Source organism: Gopherus evgoodei, chromosome 9 (genome assembly GCF_007399415.2).
Source record: "Gopherus evgoodei ecotype Sinaloan lineage chromosome 9, rGopEvg1_v1.p, whole genome shotgun sequence".
In the NCBI taxonomy this organism is placed as follows: Eukaryota; Metazoa; Chordata; order Testudines; family Testudinidae; genus Gopherus; species Gopherus evgoodei.
In genome coordinates, this window is record NC_044330.1 from 8,511,281 (window position 1) to 8,525,345 (window position 14,065).

Sequence of the window (14,065 nt, forward strand, 5' to 3'; positions counted from 1 at the left end):
CATCCCGACCCCTGGAGCCTCTGAGCTCCCCACACAGAGCTCTGCCAGTGCATCTCAGTCCCGACCCCCGGACCCCTGAGCTCCCCACACACAGCTCTGCCAGTGCCCCTCAGTCCTGACCCCCAGAGCCAGTGAGCTCCCAAAACACAGCTCCACCAGTACCTCTCATCCCGACCCCCGGAGCCCCTGAGCTCCCCACATACAGCTCCACCAGTGCCTCTCATCCCAACCCCCGGAGCCCCTGAGCTCCCCACACACAGCTCTGCCAGTGCCTCTCATCCCGACCACCGGAGCCCCTGAGCTCCCCACACCCAGCTCTGACAGTGCTCCTCAGTCCCGACCCCCAGACCCCTGAGCTCCCCACACACAGTTCCCCCGGTGCCCCTGAGCTGTGAGAGTGAGGTGACCTGGCACACAGCCCCCAGGACATGTGTGTCAGAGCCAGTGCTGCGACCTGCCCCCTCGCTCCTGGACATGACCTCCCCTGAAGGGGCCTTCCAAGCTGCCTCTCCATGGGGCCAGCCAGGCATCACTGAGCTGCCGAAACTGGGGTGCAGGGCCAATCTGGAGGGGTGGGAAGAGCAGTGGAGGGAGCCAGGTAGAGGAAACAGGGGCAAGAGTAGGGGAGTCTCTGTGCTGGAAAAGCTGCAGGGCCTCTTGCCAAGTGAGCCAGAATACCCCTCCACTCGGAGGATCTGATTTGCAGCTCCCCTGGGGCACCCAGCTACTGGTCAGGGTTTCCGCTGTGCCCCACAGCTCCCATGGGGACGCTCATGGGCAGATTTTCCAAGGCGCTGTGCACCCAGCATGCTGGGCCCTGCACAGAACCTGGACCTTAGTCCTTGCAGGAGAGCAGGGCTTTGGCTCGGGTCAGAAGATGCCCAGGAGCGCAGTATTCACTGGGGTTGAAAGGCCTGGGTCCCGTGGGGCTGGGGCCCAGCCCGGCCTCTAGCCCATGCTCAGGTCGTTGGGACGCATTTGTGTCTGTTGCATTTCCTTGAGTCACCCTTTCCTACAAGTTGCTTCCCAGGGGCTGGGCCTGCGGCGTTATTCTAGCCATTGTAGGATCTCCAAAGGCCAGGCCTTGCTTGGGGCAGGGTGGGGAGAGCCCAGCCCAGCCCAGCCCTGGCGTGGGTCAGCTGTAACGCTGTCACTTCCTGGCTCCCCACCTTTCATGTTCCCAGTGACACAGCTACTTGGCTGGATGCACACAGCTGCCAGCAGTCCCGTCCGTCCGGGGCGACTGCTGGCCACGTCAATGTCCTGGGTGCATGATGAGCTGTTCCTGTCCTGGCAGCAGCTCCCTCCCTCACCCACTGCTTGGCTGCAGCTGGTACCGCCTCTCAGCTGTTTGCAATAGGGGCTGCAGGCAGCTGTTGTTGAGAGACAGAGGCAGCCAGGCTGGAGCAGGGGAGGGCGTTTCTAAAGCTAATGGGAGGGGAGGCTGCAGTGCGTGGGACAGAAAGATCCCTCCCTGGGGGCCATGTGGGGAGGGGGAGCGAAAGGGCCTCGGGAAGCAACCAAGTTAGGGGGAAAGCCCTGCTTTAATCCACTTCTGCCCAGCAGCAAGGGTTCTCTCCTCGGGCGCATGCAGGAGGCCTGGCACTGGCTAGCCGGCTGCCAGGATAGTCCCCCCCAGTGCCCGTGGGGAGAGAGGGAGGCCAGGCCGGGAGGGGGAAGTCATGCTGCTGAAGCCAGTTCCCCCATTGTGTGTTGCAGATGCTGCAGGCCAGCTGCCGCCCGGCTCCTTTCTGAAGGATCTCCTCCACAGCCACCTGTGCCAGCTCAGCGTCCGGCAGGGCTCCTGCGAGCCCGAGAGCGACTCCTCCCAGACCATCTCCCCGGAGACCCTGTGCTCCAGTCTGTGCAGCCTGGAGGACAGCCTGCTGCTCAAGGAGCTGGGCTCTCCGGGCGAACTGGCCGCCAAGCTGCTGGGCTCCCTGGCCGGAGGGGAGGAGATGCTCCTCTCCAAGCTGCCCCCTCAGACTGGAGAAAGTGCCTTCCGGAGCCTGGGACAGCTGGAGTGCCAGGACTCCATGTACTCCATGTCCTACACGGAGTCCTGCCTCTCGCCCGCGGAGGACGACGGGCTGCCCTGCAAGGACTACCACACGGCGTGCAAGCTGCACGGGGACAACTGCGGGTTCAGGAGGAAAGTCTCCGATGTGGCCTCGTCGGGGGTGGTGTCACTGGATGAGGAAGAGGAGGAAGAGGCTGAAGAGCAGTGAACGGGCTTGGTCTGTGGCATGCTTCACCTGCCATCTCTGTCCCACTCCCCTCCAGGCCCCATTCCCAGAACCATCTGTTCTCCTTGTGGGCGAGTCCTGTCTGGGGATGACGTGAGCCTTAGCCGGGCAGGGGAGGATGGTGGAAGAAAATCCAGCACCCCCACTGGTGGAGACTGTTGAAGCCTGAGGCCTCGCGGCCGGCCGCCGGCTGGATTTGCTTGCTGTGTCTCTCTCTCTCTCTCTCTCCCCTCGTCTGTTTTTTTGCATGAGAGTGTTTTGGGTAAAACAAAAAACCCTGAATCGGAGCCGACTGGACCTGACGCCATCTGGGACGGTTCTGAGCATGTCCTGCACCCCACCTCTGAACCCCTGGGGAGGCACCTTTCGCTGTCCGGGTGGCATGGCTAGTGCTGTTATAGCAACATGTGTCTGTTCCTAACGAAGATTAACCGCCCTACCCTGGCCCCCCCAAGCCCCGGTGCCCAGGCGCACCGTGCTGGGCTGCTCTGTGCTTGACTTGGGAGGCCGTTTTTCAACCCTTTGGCACAAAACCAGCTCTTTGCTTTTCTCGTACTGGGTTTTATATCGTGAACCGACTCAAGGAGATGGCCAAGGGCAGAGCAGGTTTGTCGGGGCAGAGATGGATAGGAATTGCCGTCTCTGCTGGGACTTCCCCCCAGTGGGGGAGGGTGGGACGAGGGGGCATGGGCTGAGCTGCGGGGAGTGTGAGAGCAGATCTTTTTCTATATTTTTGTATGTTGTCTCTGTGTGGCCCTGGCCGGGAATGTTGGGGGATGCTCCAGGGAGACGGGGGGCAGGGACTGGTACTAGCCCGACCTCGGCAATGAAGTATTAACTTACCCATTGGACAGCTTGGCCTCCGGAGAGCTGCCGCCGGGGCTGGACAGTAGGGAGAGCTCATGTTCCCCATGCTGGAGTCAATCTGACTGATCCCAGGAATACTTTCTGCATGCACAGCCACGGGCATGCACCTGCGCTCTCACACGTGTGCACACAAACGCATGGGCACACGCAGATCCGCCCTTGCCCCAACTGTTCACAGCGTGCCATTGAGGGTGCCCAGCATTTTACAACTCCCCATTCCCGCCCCGGAGAGCTGACCCTCAGCTCCTGCCATCAGGGCCGTTAGGGGCTGGATCCAAATGGCCTGTTTTCTGGGTCGACTGTGGCTGAAATCTCCTGGGATTTCATGCAAAGCCTCACCCCCTGTCTTGGGCTCAAACCTAGCCCCCAAATCCAGCCCTGGCAGCCCTTCGGTCTAGCTCTGTGCACCGCTGGGTCACACACACAGATCTGAGCACACATGCGTACACGACAGGGCCAGGTGCCTGCAACGGGCCAGTGGGAAACAAAACCCAAATCCCAGTTGTGGTGAGTGCTCCAGGTCCCTGTCCCACTCGCTGAGGTGGGAGCCCCCTCCCCTCTAGCAGGGGGGCTCAGGCTGGCTCCAGGCGGCTGCAGCTTTTCACCTGACGGTTCAGGAATGCTGAAGCTGGAACCCAGAGGAAATGCAGGGGCCCGGCAGGGCCCAGGGGAATCTCAGCCTTGCCCTGCAGGTTCTCCCTTGCTCTCGTGGCTATGACAGCCCCACAGCATTTGCTGCCCCACATCAGACTGTAGCTCCATGAAGCCAGCAAGCACCAGCCCCTGATGTTTCACGGGTGGGGGACTGGGCTGGGCTGTGCTCCTTCACTCAGGCGCTAAATGGTGACTCTGGGAGACCTCGGGCATCTGAGACCCTGCACTGTGCATGTGCCCACAGACTGAGGACAAAGGGCAGAGCCTGGTCGGGGAGAGGGGGCACAACGTGACAGCCACCCCCAAACTGGGCTTGTTCATGGTTAAGGAATCCTGCAGTTTTAAGGACCCTGCTTGGCTGCTAGCTGGTGCTCATAGGAAGGACCATGATGGGGAACTGGCTAGGAAGGGAGGGCAGCGTCCCTGGGTTTGTGTGGGTGCCCCGGGGTGGGAGGGATCTGAACCATGGCCTGCAGGGGCAGCACCCAGGCACTGCCAGCTGGAGAAAGAGTGGCTGGGTCCTGCTGGGGCCACCCACCCTGCACTGCTCCTAGCCCCGATCCCCAGGGGCAGGGAAGGGCCCCAAGCAAGGGGGCTCCCTTGGGCAGCTGTGAGAGCTGCAGCTCCTGCACCAGTTGCTCCAGCCAAACCCTGGGCCCTAGGGAGCCCCAGCACCCATGGCCAGCCTGGGCAGTCCTGGGCCCTGGTGTGTTTGGCCTGGCCACTCTCCCCCCCCCCCTCCAGGCTATGGCCTCCCATGCACCCAATGGCTTGTGTTCCCCTCTCCCCGCAGAAGCTATGACTTGTCCCCTCCCCTGCCCCCCCACTGGCCATTCCACCCTCCCACACATACACAATGGCCTGTCATTCCCTCCCCTCATGTCCTCCCCCATGCACCCAATGGCTTGTGTCCCCCCACCCCCAACAAGCTATGGCTTGTCCTGTTACCTCCCCACCCTCAATGGCCCGTCCTGTGTCCCCATGCCACAGTGGGTTGTTTCCCTCTCCCCCTCACAAAATTGCCTGGCCATTCCCCCACCCACTCACACACTAGCCTGTTCCCTCTCCTCCCCCACCCACAAACTGACCTGTCCCATTCCCCCTCACACACTATGGCCAGTTCCCCCCCCCAATAGCTTATCTCCCCCCTCCATGGCCTGGTGCACCCTGGCCAGTTCTAGTATCTGCTATGTTATGTTTACCAATGCAATTCATTAGAGTAACAGGTGTGCCATCCGTGAGGCACCCAGGGGATCCTCTCCTCCCCAGTCCCTGACGCCCCCACTTCATGTACTGCCCTGCGGCCTCCAAATGTGCCAAACACTCCTCCCCCAGGAGCCGGTGCGGGACCTGGGTGCAGGGAGCCCCTAAGAGATGCTGCAGGCTGAGGCCCCGTGCACACCCTGAGCTGCCCCTGGCTCCCCGGAGCTCCCAGCAGGGCCTGCGCCCTCCTGCTTTACTGGAATTGAGCCAGCAAATCAAGTGCCTAAACTGGGGTTCAGGCCCAGCCCGTGGAGCTCCGAGGAACTGACTCCAGGCAAGGGGAGATGGCATCTGACCCCAGGGCTCAGCCCACTCCCCAACCTGGCTTTCGAGCACCCAGTCTGCCTGCGCCTTGGCAGAGCATCTGCCTGCCTGGAGATGTCTGCTGGATGCTGAGTAGCAGTGGACATTGCCCGGGACTGCCCCAGGCTCTGGCCAGTGCGTCTGCTCAGGGTCTGGGATGGGGAGTGAATGAGGGGTCAAGATGTCACCTCCCTGCAGAGAACCGGGGGCAGAGGGGGGGATGTGGGAGGATGTTAGCAAGCTCTTGGGCCAGAGAGTCAGTGTTTGGGCTCCAGGGATAAAGCCAAAGGTGGCACCTGCTGCGCTGTGCTGGGAGGCTGCCTGTCCCAGGGAGGTGGACGGTGCCATTGTCCCATCTAGGCCATGGGCCTGAGGAAACGTGCCCCTAGTTGGAGAGCTGATGCTGCTCCCCTAAGGGACCAGTGACTTTCCAGCTGGGTGACATGGGGCCAAACCTGCTTCCACCCGCGGGCATGTGGACGGCTCACAACCCAGGGGCAGGCAGCATGGCCTGAGGGCTTGGGGACGGTGTCCCAGAGTAGCTGGCACAGGCTTAGCACTTGCAGTGACCTTGTAGCAGGCAGCAACGGGACATGGCATTAGGTTTTCTCCCCAGTGCATGGCTGTTTGTTATTGTAGGGTCGCATGAGTGCTGTGGGCTGTGCATGGTGCTGTATCATTACACGGTTGCTTGAGAGCACTGGACCATGCATGCTGCTTTGTTATTGTAGGGTTGCTGATGAGTGCTGGGCTGAGCATGCTGGCTTGTTATTGTAGGGTTGCTTGCACAAGGTCTGAGACAAAGCCCTTTCAAGGCACTGGAATGGCTCCTCTAGGTTGTGGGTCGGGCCCAGAGGCGAACATGAGCGAGCGCTGTGCCTTCTCAGGCTTGCTCGTCTGCGAGCCCCAGCCACACGCCTACACCCCTGACGGGCTGGGCTGGAAGCTTCTCCCCAGGCGCCGCTGGCTGTGGCAGCTGCTGCCTGAGGGGTGGCGCAGTGGTAGATTTCAGTTCTCAGGGTGTGTGTGTGGGGAGGGGGAGGTGGTTCTCCTCGCTGGGCATGGTGGGGCAGGGGGAGCAACTGGCTCTTTAACTCAGCCAGGGAACCCCAGGATTTGGGTAAGGAAGGGGAAACTGCCCTGCTCCTCCCCCACCCTCTGTCAAGGACCCCTTCAATCTTCCCTCTTATTGGAGCCAGTGGGACCACCCTGAGAGATCTAGGGCAGGCTACAGTCTATATGGGCCCTTGGCAGCAGTCTCTCCTGGGCCACTGCCCACCCCACGTCTCCCTGGGCCCCACTGTGCCCCACACCGGCAGTGCCCACAGGCTGCTCCCCACTGCTGTTGTTGGGCAGCCCCCGAGCAATGAATCTGAGTCTGGTCGCAGCATTGAGCAGGTGTTTGCATCACCTCCCCCCCCCCCACACACTCTCTCACGTCACAGACTCTGTCCCCCTCGTGGACAGGCCACGGGTTTCCTGCCCTCTGAGGGACCACAACCTCCCTCACTCTGGGAGACACTGACAGGTGGGCTCCCTAGGGCAGCGCTGGCACACAGCTGGGCATTGCCTGCAGGGATCTGAAACGCCCCTTCCCTCAGGAACATAAGGCAGATCCACCAGCCGCTGCTCCCTGCTCAGAGCGGGCGACAGTGGCCCCGTGCCAGTGTGCAAGAGGCTCGCACACTGCAGCCGTGGGGCAGAGGCAGTGGGAGACCACGCTGGCTCGCTAGCCCCTCCCATCCGAGAGACTCTGGGCACATTCACAAACATGCCCACGTTAACCCCACCCGTGCCATGGGCAACTCCCCTTTATGACCACTGGGGAAACAGAGGCACGGGGAGGGGACGGCCCAGCTCATTAAAGGTATTTAGGCACTGAACGCCCATTGATTTCAATGGGAGATAGTCTCCTTCATACCCTGGAGGAGCTGTGCTGACCTGGCTTGCCCAAATGAGGAAAATGACCCAGGGGTCCTGACCCTTCGACATCTACCCTACCCATTGTAGCACGCTGTCTCCTAAGGAGCCTGGCTCACAGAGGGGCAGGCCCTCCCCTCCCCGGACAGCCCCAGAGAACCTAATAATGCAGCATTTGGAAGGGAAAGGCAAATAGGAGGGGTTGGCTAGCAGCACTGGGCAATTACTAGTCCCTGGGCCTTCCCCAGCCTGCGACAGAAGTAAGTGACTCCAATTGTACTTCACCTGAAGGGGCTGTGCAGGCATGAGGCAGTGTGGGGTGTGTGTGTGTGCTTGTGTTGCTCACATACAGGTGGGTGCATGTGCACATACCTGTGAGGGGCGTATGCGTTGGTGCATGAAAGTGAGGGGGGGATGTGTGTGTGCCTGGAGGTGAGGCGTGGGTGTCCATGTCCATGCAGAAATGTGAGGGGTGGTGCGTGAGTGTATGTGTGTCGCACAGATCTGAGGGGAGGTGTGTGCGTACACTGTAGTGAGGTGTGTGTGTGTGTGTGGGGACAGAGGTGCTCGCACATGGATGTGAGAAGAGGGAGTGTGTGCACATGGATGTGAGGGGAAGGGGGTGGGTGCACGCACAGATGTGAGAGGAGGGTGTGTGTGTGTGTACTCGGATGTGAGGGGAAGTGGGTGTGTGCACACAGATGTGAGGAGAGGGGTGTGTGTACTCACGGATGTGGGGAAATGGGTGTGTGCACACAGATGTGAGGGGAGAGTGGGTATACTCACATGGATATGAGGGGAGGGAGTGTGTGTGTACATACACGGATGTGAGGGGAGGGATGTATGTTTACACACACGGATGTGATGGGTGGAGAGTGTGTGTGTCGCAGGGCAGCAGGCTGGGAGAGGGGAGGCATGTCCCATGGACCCTGTCTCGGAGCCGTTCCTGGAGCTGCGTGGCCTTGCACTGTGCTTGGGGACCGTGAGCTGCCGGCTTGGCCCTGTGGCCACTGAGAGCCGCTCTGTTGTCCTGTGTCCCAGCTGCCTGTGGCCGTCCTGCCAGGCCTCTAATAAAACGAGTTGTTACTGCAGTGCCGTGTGGATTTCTCCTTAGTGGGGTTCAGCCGCTTCCCTCCATGGGCGTCTTGCGCTCCCAAGGAGCCCGACCCAGGCTGGGACAGCAGCCAGCACGGACCAGGGTTACCACCTCTGAGCGGGCCGGATCTCAAGGGATTGGCAGCCCAGGGTCTAGACCCCTGCGCCATAGGAGCCTGCTCAAGTATCCCAACCACGTCCAGTCCTGCCTGAGGGTCCCCCTCCCTGCTCCAAAGGGGATCCAGACCCTTCGCCATCCTCAGGGGCTGCGGTGGCCATGGTGACGCTGCCCCCCCCCGGCGCTATCTGGGAACAGGGCTGCCTTATCTCGCATTCCAGGGCCCAGCGCCATCGGACACCTTCCTAATTATGGGCATCTCCAGGCTCAGGCTGCCTTCCCGCCCCTCCTCCAGCTCCCTCTCCCAGCAGTGACCCGTCTCCTCTGCGGGCCAGCACCAGCGCCATGGCGTCCGTCAGCTCGTCTTCCACCTATCGCTCGGAACGGATCAGCACCTACAGCCAGAACGCCCCGCCGGCCGAGCCCTGCTTTGAGCCCCGAGGGTGCTTTGCAGAGGAGGGGGACAGGAGCTCCCTGCACCACGGCCCCTTCGTCACGCGGGCCCGGGACTCTTATGGATACACAGGTGGGGGCCATGGGTGTGTGCGGGGGCCAACCCTGCACATGCCTCAGGGTGCTACAGCCGCTGCTTGCACTGGGGCAGGACGGTGAGGAGGGGCTCATGGGTCTAAGAAGGTGAGAATCTACTACTGCTGCCAGCTCCTGGAGCCCCTCCTGTTGGGCGAGTGGACGAGGCCTGTGCTCTCAGTACTATGGTCCCGGTTCAAAGCGCCTGACCACCCTGGCAAGTCCTGGCTTTTATACTCAGCCCAGGGAGGGGAGGGAGGTGCAGCCCCCACAGGGTCTGGGGTGCCCAGTCAGCCTCTGAAATGCTCGGAGCCCCAGGGCTATGCTCACCCTTCGGGGAGGTGGGAGGGGGCTGCTTCTCCCGGGGGGCAGTTGCCACAGGGCTGGGGAAGGCTCCTTGACGGCCATCCCTGGTCCAGGGTGGGAGCACTGCTTGGTCAGGGTGTGGTTCAGCATCTGCCAGCAGCGGGGTGGGGGTTCTTCATCCCATGCCCCCCTTCCAGTCCCCCCGCTTACTAGCCAACCCCCTCCCCACTCAATCTTCCCAACTCCCACTAGCCAGACCCCATGGATTGCTAGCCAGACTGCCCCTCTCCTGAGTCAACCCCACTGCCAGCCAGAATCAATTCCAATCCCCCGGCCTGCTAGCCAGACTCCCACCCCAGCAATCGTCCCACACACCCCTGAGCAAATGGACCCCCTTCCAGTCCCCTAGCTTTCCAGCTAGATGCCCCATCAATCTGCCTATCTCCCACTACCCAGACCCCTCCTTCCAACACACCCTTCCCAACCCCACTTGCTAGTCAAATCCCCCCTTGAGTCAACCCCGACTGCCAACAGACCCCTTCCAAAAGCCAGAGTCCCATGAGCCGGCAGCTCCTCCCACGTGCCTGCTCTACAAATAGCCTGTTTGTCCTGAGCAAAATCAACGGACCAGCCCCGCCTTCAAAGGCACCTCGGGGTGTCAGACCCAGCCTGCGTCCCAGCCAGCACCATGAGAGGGGGCAGCCTGGCTTTCTCCCTGCCTGGCAGGTGCCACCCCCTACTGCACCCTGACACCCCACTGCAACCCCCCCCATAGCTCCTATTGCCCTCCCAACACCCCACTATGCCATCATCCTGCCCCACTGCTCCCCAGGCCGTCTCAGCACCTGCCACATGGTGCAGCCTCCATGCCTCTGTGGGGCCTGGGGCTGCATCCCTCCCCCTCACTGCCCCATTCCATGCAGGATCCCCGGGGTCCGTACACCCCTGCAGCCTGAGCAGCAACGTGCGAGCCGGGGGCGACACGTACCAGGTGACGGCCGACGTGAGCCAGTTCGAGCCACAGGACATTGTGGTGACCACGTACAACTACCACATCATCATCCAGGCAGAGAAGGTGAGGACCCGGGGGGTGGGGCGGGGAACAAGGATCTGCGGGAATGGGGTGGCTGGGACCGGAGTAGCAGGGAGTTGCCCTACCCCCGCCAATACTCTTGCCCCACTCCCTACGGTGCCCCCCCCCCAGGAGAGGCTGGGCTGAACGGGGCTGTGCTCAGCAGGAACCTGTCTTGTGCCGGCTCTCATGGGGTGTTGGTTTCCCTGGTAGGTGGCAGAGGACGGCACCGTCTCCAACACGTTCACCCACAAGTGCCAGCTCCCCGAGGACATGGACCCCATGTCTGTCAGCTGCGCCCTCACCGATGCAGGCCTGCTGGTCATCAACGCCAAGCGCAGTGTGGCTGCCAAGGCGGGCGAGATGCCCCCACCGGTGTACCGCACTGAGGTCAAGCTGTGATGCCCCTGGGCACAGCTGTGTCCGCCCCCCCCGAGGCATGAGCTGGGCAGCTGCCCCGCCACCCCTCCCTCCCCAGGGCTTCTGGGAGCTCACCCTGGCACATGTGCGCTACTAGCTGGGGCCATGCGTGTCGAGGGTGGGGGCAGCCTGTCGGGTCCCAGCATGCACTGCGGTCAGGCAGGTTGGCTCAATAAGGGGCAGTGCATGCTGGGGCCGCTAGCTCCACGGGTCTGCCCAGTTGCAGGGCTGGGCACGCGAGCTGTTCCTGGAGCGCTGCCCTGGGCCAGGCTGCAGCCCTGGGTCAGTCACTCACCCCAGCCCCTCGCTGCACTGGGGGTCCCTGGGCCTGCCCGCCAGTCTGTGGGGCCCGTGCTACTGGCTCCCAGCACCTGGCTGGTGTCTCACCCCACGCTCCTGGTTGGAATAAAGGTTTCTCCCACCCAAGACTGTGTCTGGGCTGTTCCTCGCGGCCTGCGCCTCTCCCCAGCCCCCCACGCTGGGCGTTAACCCTCCCCGCTGGCCTCCTGGGCTAGCGATTCATGTCTCTGCCCCTTGCCCCGACTCGCCAGGACCCTGCACCCTCCCCGCCCCCCCCCGCATGCCGCCGTGCGTTCCAGCCGCTCCCTGAACCCGCTGCTGGGTGGCGCTGGCCAGCTGGCCAGACTGACCCCAGTGCCAGAGCCAGCTGGGCCTCACGGGCCGGGAGCACACAGGCTCCTCGTTTGGCAGTGAAGGGCCAGGCCTGTTCCCAACCTTCCTTGGGGAGGTGGGCGGGGCTGCATGTTCCCACCTGCCAAGCCCACCCAGCCCCCAGCTGTTTCCCTGCAGCAGCAGCTCCCCCCAATGGCTGGTTGGGGTCGGCGCGGCATGCAGGCCCCCAGGCCCGTTTGCTGTCCCAAGGTTGCTGGTGCCCGGCTCTGGCTCGGTCCCTTTGCCCCTGCTGATGCCCCATCACCTGGCCAGGCTTGTCGGGGGTGCCTGGCATGCAGGAGCCGCTCTCTGGGTTACTTTAGTGCCCTGTTTATAAAGTCCTTTTATTAAATTAATATAAAAATCTCTGTATTTACATCCTGGCCAGCGGAGGGCCCAGAGAGCCTCGGTCGCTGCCCTCCACTCCCCCCGCCCCTGCTCCAAGCCCCTGGGACCCTGCCCAGGGCCAGGCAAGAGCAGCCATGCTGGAGGGGGCAGGGATCAGTGAGACTTTGGGGAGCGGAAGTGCTTGAGCTGTTCCCCCTGGGTGCCAACCAAACACCTCTGGCCTTGGCTAAGCCCAGCTGCCCTCCCCCCATGCTCCCTTGCCCTGTCCCACAACCCCACCTCAGAGGTAGCATGACTGAACAGCAAGGGGGGGCCTGCGGCTCAGGCCTGAGGAGCACCGGCAGGTCGAGCCCAGGGGGAGGGCTGTGGGGCGGGATTCAGGGGCACTGGCAGAGCTGGGGCTGGAGGGCCTGGGGCTGAGACATTTGCAGAGTTGGGGGGCGGGGGGATTAGAAATCAGTGCTGGTTGGGGAACAAGTGGCCCCTGGGGGTGGTGCTGCAGGAAGCTGGGTATTTGCCTTCTGCCCCCCAGGAGCCCTACATGAGCTGCCCAGAGAACCTCGCAGGCAGAGACCAGGGACTGGCCGTGGTACACCCTTCCTCTTCACCACAGGGGCTGCCGGGACAGGTCCTGGGGCAGGGCTGATGGCAGTGGCTTGCTGGGGCTCTGGCTTCTCCCCCGGTGGCAGGCGGCCAATCTGGCAGTGCAGGGTGCCAGGGCTGCAGGCACAAAGGGGCAGTGGCACCAGTGCCACCGCCGCTGGGGCTGGCAGTGTCTGTCAGGTCCGTCAGCAGCTGAGGCGGGCTCTATCCGCCGGCCCCACCCCTCACTGGCACTTGTCGTCCGTCTCGGAGGGGCTGGACTCGCGGGGGATGGAGAGGCGCTGGCGCCGGTCCCACAGCTGTTGGATGTCCGTGGTCTCCGTCTCGCTGCTGCTGGCGGTGCTGTCCCGGAAGCTGGCCAGGGGCGGGCGGACCTTCACGCCCTTGGCAGTGACTGAGCCCTCGATGGCCTTGCGCAGCTGGGGGCACACAGGGCTCAGCAATGCGGCATGAGGTACCTTCCCTTCCCATGTCCCCAGCTGCATGAGGGCACCTGGGGCCCTTCCCCCCCCACCCCCAGCTGCAGGAAGCACAGAGAGAGGGGGCTGCAGGAGGGTCTCCAGAGACACCCTCCCCGGAGGTTGGTGGCACCATATGCTCTAGGGCTGAGGCTGGGGGGAAGGCACCATTGCTCACCCCCCCCAGGAGGGCGCAGGGGTTCTGTTCCTGCCTCCATGTGACAAGTCCCATAGGGCTGATTCCCATCCCCCAGGGGTGTTTGGGAGGTGTCCCCAGACCTGCTCACCTCTTTGAGGGACACTATGCCAACGAGGCGCCCAATGCTGGTCACATATGCGTGGTCCACGCCCAGGAGTGAGAAGATGGTGTGAGTCTGCAACAGAGACAGGTGCTCAGGGTCTGTGGGGCAGGGAGCTGGCCAGGACCCCACTGGGGCTTGGGGCCCACAGGGCTGGGAGAGCCAGAGGAGACCCCCCCACTGGGGGTCACAACCCACAGGGCAGCCCCTGGGTTGGGGAGTCTGCTGAGACGCAGCCCTGCGCACACTGCAGAGGATGAGGGGGGTGGATCTGCAGGGTTCAGAGCTGAACCAGCTATGCCAACATGCGGAAAGGGGAAGGGGCAATATTGATGAGGCGGGGGAGCCAGGCCCCACGGCAGAGGATGCCTGATGGGGAGCTGGGCTCGGGCTGTCAATGCACCCCCGTGCTGTGCACACGCTGCCAGCTGCCGTGCGTCCCAAGGAGCATGGCACCCCTGCCCGCCCCACCTTGTGGAGGGAGGTGCGCTCCACCAGCTGGAAGGGAGCAGGGTCGATCTTGCTGTTGTTGAAGTTCACGGGCTGGTCCAGCTGCTGCTCCTCCCACTCCACTATCTGAAAGGCAGAGGAGCCGTGACCAGCAGAGCCGGGAGCCAGGGGGACACCAGCCTGCCCGGCGTGGGCCTGAACAGACGGGCAGGGCAGCCCAAAGCCCAGTGCCCTCCCGACACTCCACCTGCAGCCCCATGCCCTGCCCAAGCGGGGAGGGGGCACTGCCTGGCTCGGGGGCAGGGACCAGGACACACAGAGGTGATCCAGGCCCAGGGCGGGGGACAGGCTGGATATGTGGGAGAGGGAATGGGACTCAGGGCCTTTCCCCCTAGAGGACGTGGCTCTGATCTGGCCCCAGGGTGGGAGACTGGCTAGCTCAG

General features: G+C 63.0%; 3 protein-coding genes across 8 annotated transcripts in view; 2 read left to right on the forward strand and 1 right to left on the reverse strand.

The window, feature by feature from the left end:
* FAM131A (family with sequence similarity 131 member A) overlaps nt 1-8,333 on the forward strand; it is a 47,333-nt gene extending 39,000 nt beyond the window's left edge. For all 4 annotated transcript variants that reach the window (XM_030576308.1, XM_030576309.1, XM_030576312.1 and 1 more), the window contains one exon: nt 1,720-8,333. In XM_030576308.1, the coding sequence (XP_030432168.1) occupies nt 1,720-2,228 (509 nt within the window). In that variant the 3' untranslated portion in view covers nt 2,229-8,333. The remainder of the gene's footprint in view (nt 1-1,719) is intronic.
* Nucleotides 8,334-8,811: 478 nt separating this feature from the next.
* LOC115657380 (heat shock protein beta-7-like) lies at nt 8,812-10,774 on the forward strand. The gene is made up of 3 exons (XM_030575143.1): nt 8,812-8,992; nt 10,224-10,375; nt 10,586-10,774. The coding sequence occupies exons 1-3, from the start codon at nt 8,812-8,814 to the stop codon at nt 10,772-10,774; spliced, it is 522 nt and encodes a 173-aa protein (XP_030431003.1).
* A 1,037-nt stretch (nt 10,775-11,811) lies between these two features.
* The window catches only part of CLCN2 (chloride voltage-gated channel 2), a 40,928-nt gene continuing 38,674 nt past the window's right edge, over nt 11,812-14,065 (reverse strand). For all 3 annotated transcript variants that reach the window (XM_030576300.1, XM_030576298.1, XM_030576299.1), the window contains 3 exons: nt 13,644-13,748; nt 13,161-13,247; nt 11,812-12,834 (listed from right to left, as the gene is read on the reverse strand). In XM_030576300.1, coding sequence (XP_030432160.1) covers nt 12,640-12,834; nt 13,161-13,247; nt 13,644-13,748 — 387 coding nt within the window. In that variant the 3' untranslated portion in view covers nt 11,812-12,639. The remainder of the gene's footprint in view (nt 12,835-13,160; nt 13,248-13,643; nt 13,749-14,065) is intronic.

Excerpts from the sequence above, each read along its gene's own strand:
- LOC115657380 (XM_030575143.1), top strand. The coding sequence starts at position 8,812 with ATGGCGTCCGTCAGCTCGTCTTCCACCTATCGCTCGGAACGGATCAGC. Across the intron at positions 8,993-10,223 it reads GGACTCTTATGGATACACAG|GATCCCCGGGGTCCGTACAC; the intron begins GTGGGGGCCATG and ends CATTCCATGCAG. Across the intron at positions 10,376-10,585 it reads TCATCATCCAGGCAGAGAAG|GTGGCAGAGGACGGCACCGT; the intron begins GTGAGGACCCGG and ends TTTCCCTGGTAG.